This window comes from Herpailurus yagouaroundi, unplaced genomic scaffold, assembly GCF_014898765.1.
Source record: "Herpailurus yagouaroundi ecotype Mexico unplaced genomic scaffold, PumYag 162, whole genome shotgun sequence".
Classification (NCBI taxonomy): domain Eukaryota; kingdom Metazoa; phylum Chordata; class Mammalia; order Carnivora; family Felidae; genus Herpailurus; species Herpailurus yagouaroundi.
The window spans coordinates 5,214,364-5,241,154 of NW_024412403.1; the positions used below are offsets into that span (position 1 = coordinate 5,214,364).

General features: G+C 46.0%; 1 protein-coding gene across 1 annotated transcript in view; it reads left to right on the plus strand.

Annotated features, from left to right (window-relative positions):
• Positions 1 to 26,791, plus strand: part of DSCAM (DS cell adhesion molecule) — a 665,388-nt gene that overhangs the window by 39,367 nt on the left and 599,230 nt on the right. Inside the window, exon 3 of the mRNA XM_040484971.1 lies at positions 8,784 to 8,930. Within this exon, the coding sequence (XP_040340905.1) occupies positions 8,784 to 8,930 (147 nt within the window). The remainder of the gene's footprint in view (positions 1 to 8,783; positions 8,931 to 26,791) is intronic.

The window sequence follows — 26,791 nt, forward strand, 5'->3', positions numbered from 1 at the left end:
CAATGGAAAACTAATCAACAATGAAAAAGAATGAAATCTTGCCGTTTGAAACAATGTGGATGGAGCTAGAGGGTAGTATGCTAAGCGAAATAAGTCAGAGAAAGAAAGATACCGTATAATTGCATTCATGTGGAATTTGAGAAACACAACAGATAACATTGGGGAAGGGAAGGAAAAATTAAGATAAAAACAGAGAGGAAGGCAAATCATAAGAAACTCTTAAATACAGAGCACAAACAGGATTGCCGGAGGGGAGGTGGGTGAGGGGATGGGCTAAATGGCTGATCGGTATTGAGGAGGGCACTTGTTGAGATGAACACTGGCTGTCCTATGTAAGAGATGAATCACTGGGTTCTCCCCCTGAAGCCAAGACTACGTCGTATGTTAACTAATTTGAATTTAAATAACAAAAAAAACAAGAGTAAAATTTCTAGGAGAAACAGACAAGTCAAACTTTATCATTGGAGATTTCAGTATCCCTTTTTTATTAAGGAGCAGTAGACAGAATCAGCAAGAATAGAGAATACTTGAAGGGCAGTGTTAGATATTCGACCACATTGACGTTTAAATAGAGAACATTGAATCCAACAGTGGCACAATACATACACTTTTTAAGGTCACACGGAAATTTACCAAACCATATTATGAGAAATGAAGCAAGTCCGAGGTGGATTTTTTTATTTTTTTTAACGTTTATTTATTTTTGAGAGACATACAGCACGTGCACGAGTGGGGGAGGGGCAGAGAACGAGGGGGACAGAGGATCCAAAGCGAGCTTTTACAGCAGACAGCTTGATGTGGAACCCATGAACCCGTGAACCACAGGATCACAACCGGAGCTGAAGTCAGACGCTTAACCAACTGAGCCACCCAGGCCCCCCTCAGATGAATTTTTTTAAAAACGAAATTATATAAAATATCTTCTTTGACTGCAGTGGAATTAAGTTAGCAGTCACTAACTCCAGGAAATCCCCAAATACTGGGATACTAAATAACACACTTCTAAATAGTCGGTGTAAAAGAAAAAGCAGAAGGAAAACTAGAAGGTATTTTTATTTAAGTTTATTTTTGAGAGAGACAGAGACAGCATGAGTGGGGGAGCAGCAGAGAGACTCTTGAGAGAGAATCCCTAGATTCTTCCCTAGGTTCTTGAGAGAGAATCCCAAGCAAGCTCTGTGCCACAGAGCCTGATGAGGGGCTCGAACTCACGAAACCATGAGATCATGACCTGAGCTGAAACCAAGAGTACCTAACGGACTGAGCCACCCAGGTGCCCCAGAAGGTATTTTGAATGGAGTGAAAATGGAAGCACAATATCTAAGAAAGAATTTTGGGGACACCACTAAAACAGTGCCTGGGGGGGGCATTTATTGTTTAAAAAACCCCAATTAGAAATTAAAGATTGTCTCAAATACTGATCTTGGCTTCTATCCTAAAACAAGAAAAGAAGAGCAAATTAAAACTAATATAAGCAGGAAGGAAATAATATAAGTCAGAGTCAAAATCAGTAAATTATAAAACATAGCAAATCCAGGAAGCCAAAACTTTTACATGGATATTCATAGCAGCTTTATTTGTAATAGCCCAAAATGGGTCAAAGCCCATCAACAGATGACTGAGTAAACAAGTTGTGTTTCAACCATAAAATGGGGTGAAAAGGAATGTATTTCAGAGCTCCCCCACCTTATCCACGGGGGATGTGTTCCAAGATGCCCAGTGGATGCCTGAAACCATGGATAGTAACAAAGTCTACGTATACCGTGTGTTTTCCTATACGTACATTTCTGGGATAAAGTTTAATTTATAAATGATGCCCAGTCCGAGATGAACAACAAAAGTGATAAAACGGAATGATTAAAACAATGTGCCGTGATAAAAGCTATGTGAATATGGTCTCTCCCTCAAAATGTCTTATTATAGTGTCCTCCCCCTTCTTGTGACGTGAGATGATAAAGTGCCTCTGAGGTGACATGAAATGGGGTGAGTGAAGTACGCATCGTGATGTAGCCTTCGGCTTACCGTTGACCTTCTGATGATACGTCAGAAAGGGGGATCATGTGCTTCCAGACCTCGGTTGACCGAAGGTAACTGAAGCCATGAAGAAAAGGAAAACCACAGATGAGGGGCGGAGTGCTGTGTTGGTAAACACAGCAACAGGGGAGGAATCTCAAAATATCTATACTGAGTGAAAGAAGCCAGATAAAAATGTATGCACTGTATGACTCCATTTATATAAAACTCTAAAATGTGTCACCTAGTCTGTAATTCTGGAAAACACACCAGTGGCAGCCTGTGAGGGGGGTGGGGTGGGGAGGGAGGGTTTGCAAAGAGAACAATCGAACTTTTCGGGTGATGGGTCTGTTCCTTATCTTGGTTGTGGTGGTGACCTCATAGGTGTATACATACGTCAAAACTTGTCAGTAAACATGCTGTTTTATCGTATCCCAATTTTATGTGGATCAGGTTGTTTTAAGACAAAGCAAGTACTAATATCTGGCTGACCTATTCACCTGAGAGAGTTGCCTTGATGTTAATAGAATAACAGTAGCTGATAGGGACTGCACGTTTGGTGGGCACCTCCGTGCTTCTCTGCCCAGCCCACAGGAAGCCTCTTAAGTATCTCTTGGCATCCACGTCACTCAAAAAAGTCTTGAGCCTCTGGTGACAGGTGATTGTCCTGAGGGAGAGCAGCCAACCAGTCTGGTTCATTGGTTTCTCTGCTTTCTGATTTTGAAATTGAAGTCCTGAGAGAGTGTCCATCTATCCTCAGGACGCTTGGGGACCTTCAGGTGGGTGGGGCACCTTCCATCCTCCATGGGAACCAGAAAGCCAGAGGAAGCCTGTCTGTGGAAGAGGAGAAGGGTGAAGCCAGAATCAAAGAGGAAGAGGTTGAGGTGCCCTTCCCAGAGCCCACTTGCAGGTTCCAAAGCAGTCATGTCTTCAAAGGTGTCTTCTCTTTGAGCCTAAGGTAGTTCAGATCAGCTCCCCTTGCCAGCGATCAGAGAGATCAGTGAATAAAACGGTTGTGTGCTAGACATTGTGCCAAGCACTTGAAGACATTCTCTCTTTCATTTTGTTTTTTAATTTTTAAAAAATGTTTTATTTATTTTTGAGAGAGAGAGCACGAGCAGGAGCGGGGGAGGGACGGAGTAGGGGGGACAGAAGATCGAAAGCAGGCTCTGCACTGACAGCAGCGAGCCCAGGGAGGGGCTCAAACTCACAAACTGTGCGATCATGACCTGAGCCGATGCTGGACGCTTCACCGACTGAGCCCCCCATGTGCCCGGCCATTCTCTATTTTAATCGGCACGACCCGGCAAGGTAGATAGTATTTCCATTTTCAGGTGAAGGGAAGGAGGTCTCTGTGGGCTTGTTGTTGGTTGTTCATAGGAATTGCGGTTGGGAAGTCAGTTTAGCTAAGAGGTACGGGGCCAGTCCTCACAGTTTCTGCAATGTTCCCTGCTCATATCACCTTCAGTCCTCTCTCTTTCCTCTCCACCTCTGCATCTTCCTGTCCTTCGGGGCCAGCTCAAGTGCCTCCTTCCCCACCAGCTACTCACAAGCTCCATGGTTCACTCCTTCCCTAGATCATTATTACCTGTTGTGACTCTCACCTGTGCCCTCGTCTCTGTTTTCTTCTAGTTCTGCCACCTGAACTTGCCTTCATCAGCTAATTGTTCCATAGATGTTAGGATCTCCGTAGTCCCTGAGACCGTGCTTGACATGAGGGTGTGTTCAAGATGTAATTGTTTGAGGCAGATCTCTTAATTTATTAAGTAACCAGCTACAAAATACAATAGAACAAAAACCATTTTCTATAAAACTAGTGTGGCTTGAGGTCATGTTGTGCCTCAGATTACCATTTCCCAAACAGGAAAGATGGACATCAACCCTCCTCCTGGCCCTAAGTCTTCTGGTGTTCCCGAGAAACCCACATGGGCATTTGTTAGTGGTTTATCACTTTGGACGGAGAAATCAAAGGGGTAGAAACAGTCTGAATCCAACCCATCAGGGGAGGAAGGCCACCCAGACCTACCTTCCCCCCCGCAGTGCCCAATTCTTCACTTTCCCCTCACTCACCTCCACCTCATCGTCCCCCATTGTAGGTGGGTCCTACAAATGCATGCCATCGCCCCACTGCTCCATGGATAGAGTCTGGATCAGGACCAACCTCATGGGATGGGAGCAGTGCAGTCACATAGGGCCCAGTGCTGAGAAGGTCCCAGAGCTTAGGGTTCAACTTCTCCCATTGCCATCTTGAAACATTTAATGCTTTTATCTTTCTGTGTTTAGTAAGTGAAGTGTGATAGGGCACTGGAATGTGCTCTGGGAGCTTGGGGCCTCGGCTCTTACATGGTCCTGCCTCATGTCGCCTCCCCCAGAAGGGATCTCAACAGTCCACTCACCAGTTTCTGGGTGCCCCGACCCCCCCACTTAGCCTCTACCTCCCTAACCGCACTATGTCCACTGCTGCCCCTCTGATCTCTGGGGCCCTGGCCCTGCCTGGCCTCTGCTCCCTGTCCCTGTCCCTGTCCAGCAGCCACTGCCCCCTTCCCCCCTGGCCGGGGCCCGGGTGGGGTGTGGGTAGGAGTGGGTGCAGACACTCCCAAGTGGGGTGTGGCAGAAGCCACCCTTCCCCCAGCCAGCATGGAGGCTGCAGTCTCTTAGAGGTCACCTAATCGCTCCGGGTTGAGGCAATGGAGACGGGAGATTGTCTTTCCCATCCCCGGCTGGGGCTTCGCACTTCTGCCCAGACACTGGCAGAAGGGAGCCCTGCAGCTGGTGGGCTGTGTGTGCCCGGTGAAGTGTGGCCCAGATCACCTGTGGAGGCCTGCACCTGCTTAGTGCCTCAGTGGTTCTTTGCCCCAGGCAGTGCGTCATCGAGCAGCGAATGAAAAACACCGTGGCAGGGTGAGAGAAAGACCACAGGAAAAAAGAGCAAGTTTTCTAGTTTTAGGATCCTTATGGCACTTTTCCCCTCCTTGGTAAATAAGAGGTTCTGGATATTCAATTTGCCCTGGGCCCCACAAATTAGGTGCTTGGCCTGACTTGCTTAAATTTAGTTTCATGGTAGACTGTGAAAAGAGACTGTTCCTTGTTTACTAACACTTAGGTTTGGAAGGGCCTTTCCATTTGGAAGGATGACGTCTAACAGGGAGGGGCGGGTCCTACAAAGGCACACCAGCTGTGTGATCTCTGCTCACTATATACGCCTGATTTTCCCCCAAAGCCACGTCACTGCAGATTGTCTCTTCTGATCCCTTTTACCGCGTTAGATCTCAATGGCAAGATTTCAGAGCTGGTAAGTTTGACTAAGGCGGACTCCCGTCGGTAGCCCTGGAGTCAGATCCCCTGGCTCTGCGTGCTGGTTGCTGAGAACCCACACAGACAGGCTTCAGAAGACTGTTCGTGCCCCGGACCCGCTTCACACACAAACAGAGTGGGAAGTGCCTGGGAATGCCTTGCCCTGGGACCAGTCCCAAGCCAGGGACAGACTGCTCTAAGGATAAAGTCCCAGCTCCTGGCACGGGATGATGGAGCTCTGAGGCGGGACTCACGTTCACAGCTCCTCTCGGATCAGGTGGAGGCTGGGACTCCCCTGAAGTCACACTCTGGCTTAGCTGCCCGCCCTGCCCTGCGCTCCTTCCCCAGCCTCTCCCTGGTTCTCCGGGGATCCTGTCTACGATCAGCCGCTTTCACCCAGCTCCTGTCTGCTCTGGGGAGAGCCCAGCTTAGGACCCAGGGTGCGAGACCTAGGTCACACTATTTTGTGATGCAAATGTCAGTCGTGTTTAAAATAACACTTAGTGTTTGCCTGGATCATACTCTTGCAGCCTGGTCTCTGTTCCCATAATTAGTTGTAGTGAGGCCTAGATTTACCCAACTATCCTGGGAGGCTCGCTGTGACCTTGGGAGACTTGAATTGTAATATGAGACGTATATCCTGATCGATAGTAGTGTTGGCCTCTTAAGCTGTGGGGGCCTCAGGAGTAAACAATTTTACTCACAAGGGGGAGATCTATCGTGAAAACCTGGGTCGCTTTTTAAAAATAATAGGTAATGACTACAGAATCAAATGTAGAATATGTGTATATTCTACAATAGGGTTAGAAGTGTGGGTGGTGGGCATTAAGGAGGGCACTTGTTGGGATGAGCACTGGGTGTTGTATGGAAGCGATGAACCACGAGAATCTACCCCCCAAAACCAAGAGCGCACTGTGCACACTATATGTTAGCCAACTGGACCATAATTTATGTTAAAAAAGAAAGAAAGAAATTACATCATTAAAAAAAGAAGTACACGTAAAAGGGAAGCCCTGTTACGTCTATGTATTCATTCTCCAAGCATTTATTGAGTACCGACTGTATGCCAAACATTGTTAAAAGTTCTACAGTAATTTTTTGAAAGGCCCCATGCGTGGTCTGTCTTTGCAGAAGGAAGAATCTAGTGAGGGAATGGGGCGTTTCCTTTGACGTCTGTTCTCTCTGAGCTGGGTGGGGTGCGGTGCGCCCAGTTTGTAGCCCTGATTCAAGGAGATCTGGGCTCTTTGGGGCTGGCTTGGGGGATGGAAGGAACAAAAGTCCCAGGCATTTGACCCTGGCTCACGGGAGGCCAGCGGGAAGCTGTGTGTGAGGCCCGGACGGAGGGGTTCCGAGGCTGCAGGACTTTGGGTACAAACAGGGCAAGTCCCTAGTTGGTCACTGTATGTTTGTGGCTCCGGTGACCAGGCCTAGTGCGTGGCCGCAGGCCTTTTAGGAAGGCACTTCTTCTGTCTCCCTTTGGGCACCTTCCCTTGTCCCTGCTCTTCCTGGCTGGGACAGAGAGAGAGGCACCCTGTTTTTGATTTGCGTTACAAATTCCTCCACCTGAGCCATTTATGTGCGTGACGTGGGGTTCACAGGAAGTGTGGGGAGCCGAAGTGATTTTATGGCTTGTAGCAAACATCCTCCAAACACACAGACTTACATTGGACTCCAGCACTTCGCTCAGGTGGCCTTGTCCCTGTGCCGAGGGACTCCGCGGCTCTTGGCCATGTTGTCCGGTCCCCCCCTCTTCTCTTCTCAACCCCTTTCTCTCTTCTGTCTTCTTCTCTCCACCACTCCCAAATTCTCGTTCATTGATGACTTTGGTTACTTTGCCTCTTTGTCACCTCTTTCCGTCCTATGACTGTAGACCTCCACTCTCCCCAGGGTTTCATTTACCGAGGTATTTTCCGGCACAAAGTGAGCTCCTGCCCCTGTGTGTGATCATGATGTTTCTGAGGCCAGGCCCTTGGTCACCCTGAGCTGGTGCCCAGTGGACTTTTCTGCAAGAGGTGTCGAATTGCCCCCTGGCACATCGCACGGGACCGCGATGGAGTGCAGGGATGGGGGTCTCAGAAAAGTCCCAAAGCTCTGAAAATCTCTCTGGTTTGAGACAGGAATGAACAAATTCTCCAGGTCGGGAAAATAATAAATACTGATATTACCGGTGGGGTTTGGGGAGCAATACTCTGAGTAGTGGCATACTCTAATACTAAAATGCATATCACAGAACCAGTGCCAGTCTTAAAGATCATTCTCCTTGAGCATTCACCTATGCCTATTAAGAGATTCCCCTTTAGAAACTCATTCCTATTTTTGTCGGTATGCCAATTTCTTTAAAAGTTAATTTCATGGCCGGCTTTCTTGGCACACATTTGGCCAGTAGATGACTAAAAACATCAAGAGAGCCGGTTAGATGATGAGATAGTAAGCTGTCTCTGGGGCTGTTGGAGAAAACCAGAGACTTCTGAAATTCAGACTTTGAGAATCTTCCAGTCCCAACCCCCTCATTTTAAGTCTGAGGAAAATAAAGATCTGCAGAAGTGAGGCTTGCTTCCGTATTTATCAAGCTGGGGTGAGGCACAGCTGGGATTAGAGCACTGATTTCTCCTTATCCGGGAGGCAGAGGCCTCCCCCCACATCAGGCGATGGCGTGACTCCAGTTCTGGCTGTTGGTCCACGTAGCCTCACCCAACCTGCTTGTGGCAGGTGCCGTTTTGAGTGCGGCATCCACATTAACGGACTGAGTCATTATGCTTGCCCTCGTGGTAGGTGTCTGTCATCAAAATCCCCATTATGTGGAGGGTTAGGGCACTCACTCACTGTGCAGGTGGCTGGGCTTGGGTGTGAACCCAGTCAGGTGGACTTGAAGGGCGGGCAAAGGGTCCCACTGCCACCCCACCTCTAACCCAGACATCTGGCTCATGGATGTCACCTCTGAAGGTTTTCCGGGTGCTCCTAAGGTGCTTGGCCAGAGGCTTCCTCATCAGCCTCCTTCCCGAAGCCATGGGAAGTGGAATAATTGTGTCCAAAACTGCTTTGCAGCTGGCACAAGAGATTACTTATGAGGAGTTATTTTAATCGTCAGATAGTCTTTAAGAATTCTCAGGAGAGGTTGCCTTTCTTGATTTTTTTAACCCCTTCTTCTTTATAGTCAGAAAATTCTTCCCTCGTCCTCAAAGGACACGGAGAGCAGTGTCTTATGATCGTGCCTCCTTGAGGAAGCTACTTCTCCCTTCCAGGTGTATGTAAGGGGGCGGATGAGCTGTTTCTAGATACGCTCTTGCCCTTTGGAAAATACATTTGTCCAGGGAATGAAAGTTTTCAAGACACGAACTGCAGGTTTCTCTAATTTATTTTGCAATAGCTGTAGTCGATGCAATCACTATATGTAAGCAACCATGTGTATATTCGAATGAGGTTGTCCCAGAATGAGCCCCTGCCAAGGTCTTACCAACGGTCCTCTCCTTGCCTTCCAGTTTTACGGGAGCCCTATACAGTCCGTGTGGAGGACCAGAAAACCATGAGAGGCAATGTTGCGGTCTTCAAGTGCATTATCCCCTCCTCGGTGGAGGCGTACGTCACCGTGGTCTCATGGGAGAAAGACACCGTGGTACTCATCTCAGGTAGGCTGGGCGTGTCCGGGGCGCAGGGCGCCGGGCTCACCTTCTCAGTGCTCGTTTCAGGTATTGAATTGGGTCTCTGGCTATGTGTCCATCATAGCTAAGAATTGGCCTACGTCTGGTTGATGCTGTTTGATGATTGTGTGACATCAGTGCTTTATATCGGTTTCCCGACTCGATACAGACATTCCTCAGTGAATTGACTGATGGATGGGTAGAAATGAGTTACTGTGCGTACCACCGTCATGTTATTCTCTGAGGCAATTTTGGCTTATATCTGCTGCTGAAAATAGGGCAGTATGGTTATCGCATCTGGGAGAGTCATCAGTAATATGCTTAGGACTGATAGCCTCCAACTATAATCTGGAAAACAGAAGCTCTGGTTTCGAATGTTGTGACCCTTTCAAATGCCTTGAGAGCTATGTGGTGTCTCTGACCTCTTTATTGAAGATTCTACTCAGAATATATATTCAGCACTGAGATATATATATATATATATATGGATATGGATATATATGAAATATATAACATAGTATTATTATATGTATAATTTATTATATTAAATATTTATTATTTAAATTTTAATTGATTAATTAATCATTTTAATTTATTATTTAATTATTTTAATTTATTATTTAAAAATTATATGTATATAATTATATAAAATTTATATATATATCTTATATATATATATAATATATATAAAATACATAATTTATTGTTTTTTTTCCGGAACCTGGAAGTGACACAACTGAAATTTTAGTTTCTAAGAGGTGCTAGTTCTTTTCTCATGGTTTTTAAGTAGATTTCTTGCCCCCTTGCTGCTTAGCTGGAAAGGCCCTATGGGCGGTACCCACGTTTCCTGTTTTGCTCATCTTTGGAGAGTAAGTGACTGTGGGCTGGTCTTGGAGAAGAGCGATGATGAGTACCAAGTCAGCTAAAGCTGATTATAAATGCTTGCTTTCCTCTGTATGTCTGTGTGGATGCGTGTCCACATGTGCACACACATGTCTTATGTAACTCTTGAATACCACCAAAATGTTGCCCGTTTACAGAGATAGGAAATTAGAACTCAGTTCTCATGGTGACCCTGCATTTGTGCTTTTCAGCTTTTTGGTTTTCTAGACAGTATAGGTTACTATTCAGGGACCATTAAAAAAAAACCAGACAAACCACAAAACCATTAGAAAGTCCAAACCAAAAATTAAATCTTTGGTCTTTAAAGTACGTCCAGTAATCTGTCACGTAATTGATGTTTTCAGGTTTTCTTAACACGCTCAGCTCAGACTCCCTCTAACTTCAGTGAACATTAAATGTCTAAACCACCATGATTTAACTTAAAGTATTGAAAAAATAGTAGGCTTAATGACTGAAATATGATTACACGTAGTCAGAATGGACTCACCTGTGCACTTTTATTTGTTGTGGTGTTTTTTAAAAAAAATTATTTATTTGTGTTAAGCAATCCCTGCACCCAACGTGGAGCTCCAGCTCAGGGCCCCAAGATGAAGGGTCACATGTGCTCCGGCTGGAGCCAGACAGGTGCCCCCTATTTGTTGTTTTTGGTGAATGGTCTTACTGGCTTCTGTTTAGAGGTCATTTCAGTTTCTGAATGGCAGATGGAGAGATTTGATGACAAGTCCATCTGGCTGAGCCCAAGGCCAGAGTGGAAGGGCATTCACATGCACATGTTGAGGGCCGGTGGGCTCACTGAGGGGGACAATGCAGGACGGTATTTGCAGTCTCTCACACTCAGGGGCCTGGGCTGAGGGAGGTGCGGCCGTCATAGAACAGCCATGGGACAACTTCTGGGGTTTGCCTTGGAGGGGGAGGGAACAGGGGAGGATTACAAATGGATTTTTACTTGAGGAAACATATGTCACTTCTGTGAATATTTGATTGGCCAAAGCCAGTCACATGACCTGTCTGACTTGAGTGAGACGTGCCCAGGAGAGAACGACTGGAGATCTGAGTGGGAGATAGAAATATCTACCAAGGTTTTGTATACCTGTTGATATAGACATCTATATCGATAGGTATGTTTTATATGTTTGTAATACAGGTTATATATTAATATTTATCAATTTATTATTAATATATTAATATTGTATATTAAATAATTATATGTTATATATAAATTCTATACCATATATAAATATATGTGAAATGAAATATATTTAAAATATATTAATATTTATTAATTTATTATTACATACATAACATTAATAAATATTAATAATACAGGTTATACATTAAAAATGTAATGTGTACATTCTTATGTTTCCTAGGCATCTTTTTTTTTTTTTTTAACGTTGATTCGTTTTTGAGAGACAGAGAGAGAGACAGAACATGAGCAGGGGAAGGGGCAGAGAGAGAGGGAGACACAGAATCGGAAGCAGGCTCCAGGCTCCGAGCGGTCAGCACAGAGCCCAACACGGGGCTCGAACTCACGAACTGAGAGATCATGACCTGAGCTGAAGTCGGGCGCTCAACCGACTGAGCCACCCGGGCACCCCCCTTGGCATCTTTAATTAGCGGTTTACCCATGCAGATTTCATCTTTTTGCAATCTATGTGAATAGACTTGTTTTCTTCAAACATGAACCTAATTAAATTAAAGGAATTTTATATCTGGCGAGCGGGAGAGGGTGCTGATATGCAAACCCAAAGCTGGTGTCTTCCTAACAGGAACTGATGACACTCTTGTCTCCTCAGTCACGCCTTAGAGCTTTATCCTTTGGCAAAATTTTGAAAACAATGTGTACCATGGATAAGCACTTGGCCTTTTTTTTTTCCACAAAAGTATCCACAAAAACCAATATAGTATAGGCTTTTATCTCATCAAGGAATACTTCAGTAGCAAGTTTTTGTTGGTTTATAAGCTAGCCATTTCATCAAACACGAGGTATTCCCAAGATGCTCAGTGTGGTTCCCGTGGCGTGTGTGTGTGTGTGTGTGTGTGTGTGTGTGTGTGTGTGTACGTTTGTATACAGAGAAAGAGATGGGGAGACAAAGACACAGAAACAGAGAGACTGAGACACGCACAGAAAGAGAGGGAGTTAGAGCTGTTTTCATTCTCAAGGAGTTTAACCTGAGAACAGGGCCCCGATGCAGCGTTATGACCTGTAAATAGAAGTCTGGAAGTTAACCTTGTAATGTAACTGGTGCACCTGCTCCCAGCGCCTGGCCCCCACCCAGTGAGGCTGTCACAAATGCCCAGGGAAGGAAGTCACGAAGCCACTGAAGATGACAAAATGGTTAAAAGCATTGGGGATCTTAATCAGTAAGCGGGTTCTGGGTGATTTTGGTGGAGAAGGATTATATTTCTTGCTGGTGGCCAGGTCCCCGCGTGAGGCAGGGCACAGGTAACCACACGTAGGAGGCAGGGAGGCTCAGAAGCTGAGCCTGGGGCCTCCCTCCTCCGGGCAGCAGTGGGGGCAGCCTCACACAGCACCGGGGCTCACACAGTCCCAGGGACTCAGGGGCTTTTCTGAGTGAACTCTCAGCTCCAGCAAAGGCATCCCAGATCGTGTGCACGGTAGATGGTCTGCAAAATGTTAATTTGTCTGTGATTTGTAAATAAACCGATAACCCCGGTGGTCCCTTGCTGATCTGGTTTAGGTTTGGTGGTTGGCAGGGGCGGTCACCCGCCTCAGTCTTCCCGGGATTCCGAGACAGCCCAGCCTACGGTGAGTCTGGCTGGGAAATTTGTCGCAGGGGACATGCCTCCTCCGTACGCGTCGCTTCCTTTGGTGGAAGAAGGCAGTGAGCCAAATCTGCCGTGAAAAGGAGCCTGTGTGCATGTCTGCCTCAGCGGGTAGAGTGGGAAGAGAAGACCGGCTGTGGGCTGATCCCAGAAAGCCGGAGCTCCCGCAGGTCACCGAGGGCCTGGCCGCTGTCCCCGCGTGTGCACATGGTGCTAGTGAAAGGAAGCTGCCTGTTCTCCGGGTCCCTGCTGTCCTCCCACCGGTCTGTGGGTGCCACCACTCAGCCTCTCGAGTCCAGAGCACCCCGGGGAGAGGCCAGAGCTCCAGGCCTGCTCCTGGTCCGTGAGTGTCAGGCTTATGCACACGTTCTAGGCCAGGGGTGTTTGGAAATCCAGGCTGAGGTAAGTGGGTGTCTGTCGCCTAGGAAATCCTTCCAGTGGAAAACATATTTAAATATTCGTGTGTTCCTATAAAAAGAAAGGGCACGTCTTCCTAGTTTTTGCTCTTTAGTTTGGTTGAGCAGATCGGTGACTGGGCTATGTTCTTCCGGGGGTGAGAGGCACCAGTCATGTCTGTCTGGGTTTCGGCGTGAGCTGCATGGTCTCATTAGCTTACTGCACATAAAGTCATCATTGATTTTTTTTCCGGGGGAGGTTTCGGTTGGCCTGACTCTAGTCTCAGGCATCAAGCAGTGCTTCTCTGGCAGATGAGGTCATTAGATCACCCCTAGTACGAGCATAAATGAGTGCATTTATTCTAAATGATCTTTGGAAAGAATCGTCCAGTGGTCTTGTTATGGACTACATGTTCATGTCCCCTTAAAGTTCGTGAGTTGAGGTCCCAGCCTCCAGTGTGATGGTATTTGGAGGTGGAGCCTTTGGAGAAAAATAGAGTTAGAGGGGGTCGTGGGAGTGGGGCCCCCGTGATGGGATTTGTGTCCCTAAAAGAAGAGACACCAGAGCCCTCCCTCTCCACCAGAGGAGGGCAGTGAGCAGGTGGCCGTCTGTATCCCAGAGGAGGGCTCTTAACAGAACTTGACTGTTCAGGCAGCCTGAACTTGGACTTCCAGCCTCCCAGACTGTGAGAGATAAAAGACTGGTGTTTAAGCCCCCCACTCTATGGCCTTTATTTTTTAATTTTTTTTTTTGCTTGTTTATTTATTTTGAGAGAGAGAGAGTGAGTGCATACATGTGGAAATGGGGGAAGGGCAGAGAGAGAGAGAGAGAGAGAGAGAGAGAGAGAGGGAATCCCAAGCAGGCTCTGAGCTGGCAGTGTAGAGCCCGATGCAGGATTTGAACTCACAAGCTTTGAGATCATGACCTGAGCTGAAACCCAAGAGCTGGACACTTAACTGGCTGAGCCACCCAGGTGCCCTGTGGTATTTTTTTTAATAGCAGCCGAAGCTGAAAAGACAGGCTGAGAAGTAAGAGCCCCAAAACTCCCCCCGGGGAAGGAGGGGCACATAATGTCTGATGCTGCTGTGCTCTCTGCTTTGCTGTCTCCCCGGGCTGTCACCCGGCCACAGGATAGCACTTGGTTGACCTTCACTCTCGTACTCTGGCAGATGGATGATAGGAACCGGGGAACGTGTGGTGGGAGGGCATCTCAGGGACAGGCACACCCTGTGCATCTAGTGTCCTCCGTTAACCCCGTGGATCCCGATGGGGCGCCTTCTTACCTAACGAAAATGAGCCCGGAAGAACAAGAGCGATGATGTCCGTACTCATTTTCGAACATCCTTATCACCTCCTCTGAGTGCAGACGAGAGCCTTTTAAATATCAGAATATTAAGATGGCCCAATGAAAACATAGTAGGGTGGATGGCGGTGTGCCTGGGGAGGTACGGCTGATGTGGAGATAGGGAAGACGCCGTCCCGGCAAAGAACAATATCGGCGATTTTATATTTGGGTTTCACTCAGTGGCCCGTTGTGAGTTTCTTCCCGATTAGGGAGGCTGGCGACGAGCGAGCCCAGTATTCTGTGTCTGTTTCCTCTGATAAAATTCTGAGAGTCTCACTGGGGGTTTAGCTACATTAACATCAAAGACACAGCCCAAGGGTAACCGGATTTGGAAAATGGAAAAAGTGAACATTTTACTATTCCCAGAGATCTGCCTCCCTCTTTAGCACTGGCCCAATTTTCCGTTAGGATATTTCCCATCTGAACACCTCTATTACTGATGACTCAAGGAGAATTTTATCTCCGAGGATCAATGAGTTCAAGTCCACGGGTGATTATCTTTTTCCTGTATTTTGGGTAAAAGTGAACAATTTTCTGCCCACATTAAATATCAAAGCCCCAGCACTTGACATGAAACACTCACTGTAGTTTACGAATGCTGTGTTTGGGTCTGGTTGTCGTAGATAAGGCAGGATCTGGGCTTGAAGACCCCCCCCCCTCGCTCCATGGAGATGACTTCTGCTCCCAGGGAGCTGTGGGTAGAGGTTACGGTGCTGTGTGTGGGGTGAGCTTGGTGACAGGCAAAGAGGTAGACACCACAGGAACGCGTACCTTCGGCGTTTCTGCCTGGGGAGGTGTGGAAGGTTTCACCAAAGAGGTGGCCATCTGAGAAAATGGTGGTTTGCATCTTAGGCTGAGGAAAGCAGTTGCATCATAGGTAGAGTGACCCCAGTTAGGCCGGGTTTTTCAAGTTTCAGCAAACTTAAACTAAGAAGATTTGAGGTGCCCTGTTCCCTTTTGGAGTTGGGGGCATAGCTGCTGGGGGCAGGGAGGGCTGCAATGTGGCTGGTTGTCTCTATTTGTGCCCCCCCCCCACCCCCCCGGCTATAAGAGAGTCCATGTTCCCGCCTTCGAAGGCACTTATAGTTTAATTTGACTCCTGGTCGCTGGGCATTTTCAAGGCAATGTCTGCAAAGCTGCTCAGGTTGCCATGGTGATAAGACCCAGTTCTGCCCTCAAGGTGCTTATGAGTAAAGGGAATGAGATCTGCATCAAAATGATTTCAGGGACCTAAATCACCCATCGTCACCTGAAAGCCCCGTCTTTGATTCTAAAAGTACTAGGATGTTGCAGGAACAAAAAGAAGCATTAATTTAACATTCACTGAAAAAGACATTTTTAGGGCCAAATGGAAGCTGTTAAAGGGGCATTTTCCTTTCTTTCTTCTTTACTTCCACTCATCCCTCTGTCTGTCCATCCTTCTGTCTCTCTGTCCATCCATCCATCCATCCATCCTTCTGTGTATTCATCCATCCATCTATTCGTCTGTCCATCTATCATTTATCTATCTATCTATCTATCTATCTATCTAATCTATCTAGATTCTAGATTTCTGGCAAGTCAGAACCTCATTAAAAACACTGGAAATTATTCTTAGCACAGGAGGGATTCAGCAGACTAGAATTGGAAAGGTGGAGACATGTCGTATTTTCATTGCGCCGTGTTTTGGGAGAGTATGACAACTAAAAACTGGGCAGGGGCACAGGAAGCGGGGAGGGACCTGGTCTCATTCCTTTTTAAAGCCATTAATTGGTTACACTTCTGCCATGTAAGTCTGTTCTCACGAAGTAAGTTTTTGCATGGTATTCCATCGCCACCTGAAAGTGATTCACAGCAGGGCTGTTTACAACGCAGAGCAAACTCCACCTGACGCTGGGAATGACAGGTATGTTAGATGAGCTGCTCGAGTCTGCCATTCCAGAAAGAACCCACCAGTGGGATCTTGAAAGAGCCAGACTAAACAGAAGGTCTACTAAGTGTGAGCCTTCAGAGAGACGACACATTCCTCGTTCTCCAAATTAGAAATTGTATTGAAGATTATAGCTTGAAGCGAACAAAAAAAAATATGTTTTTGACTTTTGAACTTCTGAGACAAGTAGACACATGGCTAAAGACTTGTTAACGTAATATTTAAAAAATATTTATATTGGAGTATAAAAAATATTTATACTGGAGCATCTCAGTGTGTGTGTGTGTGTGTGTGTGTGTGTGTGTGTGTGTGTGTGTAGAAAACACACCTTCTGCCATGAAGGTATTGGGTCAGCCTAACATGCGCCTTGGTTTCCTACCAAGGATCACCAGAGGAATATGGCCTCGCCGCTGTGATGTATTACAGCGAGAGGGTGCAGAATGAGACCAGCAAAGGGAAAAGGTGTGTGGGGACAGGTCTGGAGGAAACCAGGCAAAAGCTTCCAGCACTTTTCTCCTCATGGAGTCGTATAGGACACCCTTAATCCCGGCAGCAGGGACTAATGACGGCAAATGTAAAGTACTGTCTCCCGAGCATTTTAGAGATGCATTAGAGGTTCAGTGTCCAAGGATTTTCCTGGAGGCTGGTCACGTGGGCACCCTCTGACTGGCATGTCCCAAAATTCCAGACTCCCGGAAGGAGAGCAGGTGTTCTGGTGTTCACTAAACCATATTGTTTGTATAGTTTAGGCACAGGAAGGTGGTGGGGACTCTCCTGAAATTCCAGTTCCTAGACATCGGCCAAGAGGCAGCCTCACAAGCAGGCTTGTCTTTTTGATCTGACTTTAAAAAAAATTATTTTTTTTTTTAATTTTATTTTTTTTTTTGGGACAGAGAGAGACAGAGCATGAACGGGGGAGGGGCAGAGAGAGAGGGAGACACAGAATCGGAAACAGGCTCCAGGCTCTGAGCCATCAGCCCAGAGCCCGACGCGGGGCTCGAACTCACGGACCGTGAGATTGTGACCTGGCTGAAGTCGGACGCTTAACCGACTGCGCCACCCAGGCGCCCCACAAGCAGGCTTGTCTAATGAAGCCAGCTCTAGACGTTCCACGTTGACTCCTTTCTGTACAGGGCTGTTTTCTCAGAGATGGCGGCTCAGCCAGTCCACTCAATCACGTTCTGAATGTGCCCAGCATCAAATGGGCAGGTTCAAAAAGCAGGTTCCAGGCTCTGAGCCGTCAGCACAGAGCCCCATGCGGGACTTAAACTCATGAACCACAAGATCATGACCTGAGCCATCCAGGCGCCCCTGCTCAGTCCATAGTTTAAAGGTTTTATCACCTCACATCCATATCGCTGCCGTCTTTAGGCAGATGTCACCCCAGTTTTTGAAATATCCCCAAACACATTGACCCAGATTTTCCCCTTGCCTCCACCTAAATGTAAACGTAGTTTCATTTTGTCTTCTGCTAACAGGGGCCTTCTGCCTGCTCTCTCTATGATGTTGGGTTCTTTCTAGATAGGAGAAACAGATGGTCAGCCAAGTCAGTCAGTTCTAATTTGGACCCAAGTGCATTTTCTTCTGGTCTTTTGTTCATCTGTGAGATTTTATTTCAGGAACACTGAAGAGAACAACAGGATCATTTGCAAAATAATATCAGGCAGTGATGGCAATAATACGGTCATCGTTATCATCAAGCTAAAATCAGATGTCATGAATCGAAATATGTTGAGGCAGTGCGCCATTCTGTAAGAAAACAGGATTCGCAATTTATAGATGTAATTTTTGACTCCGAATAAGAGATCAGGGTGAATTCAAGGTCAGGACCTGAGTTAAGTGTAGATTATATTGTGTGGGGCTTTTGGTGCTTCTTCCTGTGTGCTAGGTTAACCCAAGGGCAGGAAAGTCCCTCCCTAGGTGGTTTGGTGGCGGGAACTCCAGAAAGCCACCGGGCAGAGTCACAAGGCCTGTCAGCCCTTTGTGACTTCGCTTCTGGGCAGATGAGACAGGACAGCACATCTCCCAGCAGCCTAGACTCCCTCTCTCCTCAGTAACCCCATGACCAGTAGAATCCCCAGTCAAGATGGTTGCCACCATTTTATTTTCTCTTCTCCAGCCTCGGGAGAAGCCAGAGGCCAGGTACCCTGACCGTTTGCGCCAGTTTTCACTGGCCCTTCATCGTTTCCCAAGATTTGGGGGTATTTCTGTTGATTGCTTGTACATTACGGACAGTGGGTTTCCCAAGCTTCTCCTCGGGAGTCTGAAAATTTCCACCCCTAGCCCCTCACGGATCTGTTCTCCAGTCCTCAAGAGGTAGCCACTTTCTACTTCTGGAGCCTGAGCCCTGCTCCTCCTACCTCAAACGTTGTCTTCGTGTTTCCTGTCACAGGAAGACACAGACAGACACAGACTCTCCTGTCTACTCTGATCCCCCACGTGTGCTGCTGTCAGGACGCCTCTTGCTTGTCTCGGACCTTCTCCTCTGGGACCTCTGCCATCACCTCTTTGGAGATTATCATATTTCTTTTTTTTTTTTAATTTTTTTTATTAAAATTATTTTTATTTTATTTATTTTAGAGAGAGAGACAGAGTGTGAGCAGGGGAGGAGCAGAGAGCGAGGGAGACACAGAATCTGAAGCAGGCTCCAGACCCCAAGCTGTCAGCACAGAGCCCGACGCGGGGCTCGAACTCACGAACCGTGAGATCATGACCCAAGCCAAAGTCGGATGCTCAACCGACTGAGCCACCCAGGCACCCCTGATTATCATATTTCTTATGACACCGATGCTCAGCGGTTATCGCAACTTTCATGTTACTGTTTCCATTCATACTTTTTTTCCCCTCTTGGAAAGCTTATTGAAAGGAGAGTCTGAACCCCCTGCTCTTCCTAATCTCGTGTGGTCTGGGCTCTACCACTTGCATGGTACTGAAACTTAACATTTTCAAGGTCACCCATGACTTCTAGTATCACGTGCCAAGGGCAAGTTCTGACTTCCTTGAAGAATCTGTGCCCTTGACCTTCTTCCTCCATTGGTTGCCCTCCTTTGGTTGGCGAACTACCGTACCCTGTCCTGATTGACTTCGTCCATATTTCTACATTATCTCTTTCCTTATCTTTTCTTCCTTGCTCAGAAGTGTAAATAGATGCCCGAAATCAGTCTTTACGCCCTCCCCTTTCAATCTCCACTTTCTTTACTGGTCATTTCATTTCTTTCTCAGGGCTTCATCCACCACGTCTGTGTAGATGACCCTGACCTTGGAACTGTCTTCTCTCCTGGGCTTGCTTATTCCCCACTGTCTGCTCCCCTCCTGCCACCTCTAACAGAGCGTAACTAACGCAGAATTGAGTATTTCTTCCAACCGGTAATTCATTTTGCCTTTGAATTACTTTCTTTTCTTTTCTTTTCTTTTTTTTCCAGATTGTACCTATTAGACTCCAAAGTATCACAAACTAGGTGATAAACAACACACATTAAAATAACAGAAATGTGTTCTATCACAACTCTAGAGACTGGAAATACAGGGTCAAAATGTCAGCAGGGCTATGCCCTCTCTGAAGGCTCTGGGGAACAATCCATTCTGCGCATTTCTCCCAGCTTCTGGTAGCCGAGGTGGTCCTTTGGGTTCCTCACCTTATAGATGCATCACTACAATCTCTGCCTCTCTTGTCACAGGGCCTCTGTCCTGTGTGTGTGCCTCTGTGTCCCTTCTCTTCTTATAAGGACACCAGTCAGATTGGATTAAGGGCCCACCCTCTTCCAGGATGATCTCATCTTAACTAATTACATTTACGATGACCCGATTTCCAAATAAGGTCGTATTTTGAGGTTCCAGGAAGGACATGACTTTTGGGAGGAGGCTCTTCAGCCCAGTACACGAACAAATCCTTCTGATTCCTTTTGACCCTCTCTCACACCTACTTTCCATCTTTTTATCTCCTGCTTGACAACTGACGGATGTACATTAAATGAGATCCTTAAATGAAAATAACTTGGAAAGGAAGGAAACCACAAGCAGAGAGTTTCAGGGACGAGTACCCACACCTGAGTGAGTGTTCCTGTGCTGGCCTCTTTGCCCTGCCCAGCCGTGCTCGAATGCCAGCTGGTAGCCACACCGTCAGCTGTATGTGGCCCGCCCTGGTGTCAGACTGGGCCGGGGGCCAGGATGGGGACAGAATCAAGATGTTCTAGAGCCAAGACACCAGGGACTGTAGGCAGACTGCTTGATTTGTATTTTCAGATCATGCTGTGGACTGGAAGGTGCCCCCACGCTCAGTAGCCCTAACCCCTTATAGGGTTTCTAGTTACCAAATAAGGTTAAATGAGGTCCTAAAGGTTGGGCTCTCATTCAACAGGACTGTGGCCTTATGAAAAGAGGGAGGAAGACATGTGACCACACAGTGAGAAGCAAAGAGAGCTCTCACCAGACACTGATCATGCTGGCACCCCAATCTCTGACTTCCAGGCTCCAGAACTGTGAGAAGTACATTCCTGTTGTGTAAGCCCCTCAGTCTATGGGATTTCGTTACGGCAGCCTGAGCTAATACAGATAATACGCATATCGACTCACTTTCTCAGTCTAATTCTGCAACTTCTGAATGTCACGTGTCACCTTGCTCCCTACCCAGCTTTCTTTGTTGTACAGACACATGAGTAAATAACGTATATGAAGCAGTCTGATGATAAAATGAGCTCTCACCCTTTTGATGAATGATTCTATTTTCAGGTGCGGTGTTTTTTTTTGGGGGGGGGGAGAAATTTAAAGTCCAGGCTTCCCTCCTCTAAGGGGAAAGGGGGACATTTATGACTGGAAAAATGAATGATAAATTTCCCAAGTGACTAGTCATCTGAAAACTTATACGCAATATAAAATGTCCCATGCGAGTGAAATCATATGGTATTTGTTCTATGCCTGAAACCAGCATAACATTGTGTGTCAACTAAAATAAAAAAATTGAAAAAAAAATTTCCCCCCAAAGAACCCCAGATTCAAAAGTCAGTCCCCAAGTAACTGTATTCTTATTGGATAAGCAATCATTTAGGATTGAAACATCTACAACTAAGCCTGGTTTGCATTGACTGTGCTATGTCTATGTGTGGGGAACTGATGAGAATATTTACAGAATGTTTTAGTCTGTTTAGTTTCTGGAAATAGAATGATGATGCACACTATTGAGTGTCCAGAATTGGGCTTTTCAAAGAACTGAAGATCTCCAGTGCATGTTGCTCTGCGTGAGCATAGTCAAGATGTTCTCTGTAGAGAAGCTAATAAGCAAGTACAATAAAGAAGCAGATATAGACTATTTTTAAAATCTCCGGTTGGGTCACATGCTCTTCCAGGAAAGGTTTCAGGCTACTGTTCACCTTTCATTTTGCCAACAGTCTGTGTGAGGTCTTGGATTTGAACTTAGAGAGACCTGGCTGTGGGTCCTAACTTCATAGCTGTGAGGGATTTAACAATTAATTACTTCTCTGTGGAATTGGACTCAGTGTTTTTATAAAGATTAGAGATGCCAGGGGATGTGCTCCATGAGTTATAGATATCTGACCAATTCTTGGTCTCTAGCTGTGCATTTGTCTTTTTAGTCTAAAGGCAAGAGGGTTGACCCTCAAGCTGATGTCTAGGTCCATGTTCCCAACCCATCATAGACCACACTGTGACCTTGGGCTAATCATATAACTTTCCTGTGCCTCAGTTTCCTCGATTGTAAAATGACAGCAACAATAATAACTACATCAGAAGATTGTTGTAATGATTAAATGAGTGAATATGCATAAAGTAGAAATTACAGAAATAGAAATAATTCTATTTAAGAAGAGTTACTAAAATGGCAGGTGTGCTGAATGATGAAATCCTGTAATGTCAACATTAAGGTGCTAGAATGCTACTGAACTAATCTGTTGTATTTTATCAAAGTAAACACACTTCCTTTATTAAATGTTTACTATTTTTTTTCTTTTAGAGAGAGACAGAAAGTGCGAGCAGTGGGGGGAGGGGCAGAGGGCGAGAGCAAGAATCTTAAGCAGACTCCAGGCTCCGTGTGGAGCCTGACGTGGGCTCAGTCCCACAACACTGGGATCATGATCTGAGCCAAAATCAAGAGTCGGACACTCAATCACTGAGCCACCCAGGCGCCCCAAATGCTTACTTTTCTTAAACAGAGATCAGATGATGTAAAATGAGCAATACATTAGAGAAAAGGCTCTTACTTTTTGCCTTACCCCGGAAGTAAATCAGAAGACGTGTTTGAAGGGGCGCCTGGGTGGCTTAGTCAGTTGAGCGTCCGACTTCGGCTCAGGTCACGATCTCACGGTTCGTGAGTTCGAGCCCCGCGTTGGGCTCTGTGCTCACAGCTCAGAGCCTGGAACCTGCTTCTGCTTCTGTGTCTCCCTCTCTCTCTGCCCCTAACCCACTCGCATTCTGTCTCTGTCTCTCTCAAAAAATAAACAAACATTAAAAAATTTTTTTAAGATAAAAAGAAGACATGTTTGAGGAGAAGTTTGAACTTACATCGAAGCACTTGCAACACTTTTGGGTCAGTAAATAACTGACAATGTATGTTAGGTTCTATAGAACAGCTCCAACTGTCCCCGTAGGTGGTGTCAGCAGCTCCCACTTCCCAGGTGAGTACAGTCCTTGATGCTCTCACCCAGGGTCTCCCCTTGCAATTTTTCCTTTCTAGAAAGTAGAGATTCTGCCTTCTGAGAAGTCTTCCGGTTTTTTTACAGCACCCAAGTGTGTAAGCGTCGACAAAAATTGTCACTTGAATGACAAACAACTTGTAACAGCTGCAACTTGAGCGTAGGGACTTACTTAAATAAGAAAAACATTTTCAAATATGGTATGATTCTGGATAGTTGACACATCTAGGACATTTCATGTGGTTTGGGGACAATATGCTTAATGTTTTTTGAAACAGTATCCTGCAACTAAAAAAAAAATCCAAATAGAGGAAATTGCCTAGGATAAAAATAATTTTCTTAATTTCAATTTTATTTAAAATCATCCCTTCCCACTGGCCCCAGTATAACATTAGGATGCCTGGCAGACCATAGTAGCTTGATTGATATTTATTGAACGAATGTTGAATGAGCAAATGCTCCATCGAAATTGTGGTATTTTCTTTCAAATTAGTCATAATGCTTTAAGAAGTGTTTTACTTTCCTGTATATTTTTCCTAGTACTCTGAAGCACAGTTTCACATCAACTTGTCCTCCCATGCAAAGTGTCTGGGCCGGCCAAATCCCAGGCAACATGCGCTCTCACAGCCGACTTTTCACCAAATGATGCTGTTGTAAGGGAAACAGATAGTCCAGAATCCTCAGTATTTATTAGTCCCAAAGCAAAAGCGGTCGCCCGTTATTTTCACGAAATGATTTTATCTTTATAACCCCACAGTTTTATGCTGTGACGTTTGTTAAAATACGGCACTGAGTAATGGACAATGGAGACCCTTACACGCCAAGATCTCTAGAGGCATTTTAGAACATTTCTGAAGGTACCAGGCCCACAGTCAAGCCATTCTTCCTCACATCCTTACTTATTTCTCTAAAGGGAGGCACACACATGTGCCACACACACACACACGCACACACACGCGTGCGCACACACATACACACACACACAGACACCTTCAGTAAACACAGCCAACTCTTCCGTATGGCTTTTGCATGTGGGGATGCTTGTTTCAAACATGGATCGGCGTGCTTCACCAATTTATGACGCTGTGTCTGAGAATGATAGATTTCTGTGTAGCGGACAGTCAGAGTATCTTCCTGATGCAGATGGTGGAGCCCAGGAAGGGTCCCCTGGCAGGGAATGGCGGCTGCCTCACTGGCGGGCTCCCCCGTGTGCGTTGGGGTGAGGGTGGGGATATTGCCTAGAGCATCAGTCCTCTCTGTCACAGGATCAGATGTCGTGTTGGAAAATTATTTCATGGGGGAAGGAGGAGTCACCTGGGCTCTGGATGGCAAAGTGGGGGCTCAAACCTGGGATTTGTTTTTTTTTTTGGTGTGGTTGTTTTACACTAGTAACTTAAAGATCTTTTGTTAATTTCATTTAAGTGCTTACTGTACGTAAGGCATTGTTTTTAAAGTTGCCATTTGGGATGATGTGACCTGCGTAAGAGGCACACAGGCAAGAAAGAGGTACCTGCTCAGGATTTATTTCAAGTCAGTGTGTTTACTGTAGTAAAGGCGTTGGCCCCGCTAGCACGTCTTTGGAACTGTTGATTGAAAAACAGTTCATGGAAAACTGTGAATTTTACATTTCTGAGGGGTGCTTGGGTGGCTCTCAGCCGGTTGAGCATGTAGCTCTTGATTTGGGCTGAGGTCATGGTCCCAGGGTCCTGGGATCCAGCCCCGCATCAGGCTCTGTGCTGAGTGTGGAGCCTGCTTGCGATTCTCATTCTCTCTCTCTCTCTCCCTCCCCCCTCCCCCCCCCCACTCCTCTCCCCTGCTCACATGTTCTGTCTCTCAATTAATGGGTGGTTGGTTGGGCGTCCAACTTCAGCTCAGGTCATGATCTCGCAGTTCGTGGGTTCGGGCCCTGTGTCGGGCTGTGTGCTGGCAGCTCAGAGCCTGGAGCCTGCTTTGGATTCTGTGTCTCCTCTCTCTGTTCCTCCCCTGCTCACACTCTGTCTCTCTCTCTCTCTCAAAAATAAATAAAGATAAACAAAAATAAAAAAAATTTAAATTCTGAGTTTCTGAGTTTTATTTCAATATGCAATATTTAAAACGCATTTTGATGCAAACAAGATGTTATATATCTGGGGATGTGGGTAGTTTCTAAACTCTAAATATATTCCTTTAGAGGTAGAAATGTTCTTAGCTCAACGTTTCTAGACTTTTTTGGATCAGGACCAGCTGAGGAAGTAATGCGAACTATAGAACAGTGGATCCCCAGGAAACACATACGCACCCAAACCCGCACGAATTCTAGGCCTTTTCTGCTTTGCTTCATTCAACCTTGCAACTCATCTACACCCTCAGCTACCCTCACCCAGACTAACTGGGTGTTCATCCAGGTGACGCCTCCTGATAGGTGTGTTGAGTAGTGCTTTTTTTTTCTTTTTTTAGCGACGTTTGACCTTGAAATCTTAAGCCTCATCCTTTTTCTGCTCTCTTATTTGCCCTCGTTCCTTTAGCTCCCTCGGTTAGGCGTACATTTCCTCTGCTTCTGTGCCCATCGCCTCGTACCAGTGGTTTTCAATACAATAGTTCGTGTACCGGGAAAAGTGAGAGGCTTTTATAAAAAGCCTTCATCAAGTCATTTTCAAACTACAGATGATTAGGAAAGAAAGGCCATACTGAGTCTCCCCCTCCCTAATTAGATGGTGAAATTTTTAGTTCTTGGCATTGTTATCTGTTTGAATCGAAACCCTATCATTGAGAAAGCCAAAATGAACTCGAAACCGAGGAGGGCCATTTCCCAAAAGGGAATACAGCCAGACTTGAACCCTCCGTGGAAAGCCAAAGCACACGCCATCTGGACGCATGTGACACGTGTCTACGGCTCCGGTTTCCGAGTTTCAAGTAATTGGTTCTTTAAAAAAATTTTTTCTAGATTTCAGGAGTTAAAAAGAAATTGTCTATATTGCAAATACCCACCATGAATAATCAAATGTGGAAGAGAAGTGTGTCTCAGCTTTGTAGATATTCTTTTTTTTTTTTATTTAAAAAAAATTTTTTTAACGTTTATTTATTTTTGAGACAGAGAGAGACCGAGCATGAACGGGAGAGGGTCAGAGAAAGGGACACGCAGAATCTGAAACAGGCTCCAGGCTCCGAGCTGTCAGCACAGAGCCTGACGCGGGGCTCGAGCTCACGGACCGCAAGATCGTGACCTGAGCCGAAGTCGGCCGCTCAACCGACTGAGCCACCCAGGCGCCCCTGTAGATAGTCTTTAAATGACCCGCACACGTTATCCAGGTCCTCCAAACTTTGCATCGTCTTTATTTCCTGTCACTCTGTGTCCCAATCTGTGTCCCAGTCATGTCCCTCTTTTGCTGAATTTTCCTCAGTCTCCTGCCACTAAGTGGGGAGAAAATCTACCAATACATGTTTCAGCTCTTTCCTCTTCTGCTGAATTCTGTGCCGTCCCATCCATCAGCCAGGGAAGGAAGCCTGAGCACCCGCTTGCTGGCTGTGCCTTCAGTGACTCTCCAGCAAAATGTTTCTACAGAACTCCGAAGTCAATTTTATGTGCGAGATGCTCAGGACCTCTGATTTCCTTGGGGCCTGATGAGTGATTTTCATTGGTCTCCTTGTGTAATTTATTTATGGTCCTCAACACGTGAACCCGGGTTTATTTTCCCGAATCCCTTGCTCTTTGTTTACTGGATTTGATTCATTGCTACAAAAGGTGAATTTGTATATGTTCCTCTCTTCCTTATCAAAACTACCAAAGTCTTTATTTTATTTTATTTATTTTAAAATTTTTAAAATGTTTGTTTATTTTTGAGAGAGAGAGAGAGAGAGAGAGAGAGAGAGAGAGAGAGAGAGAGAG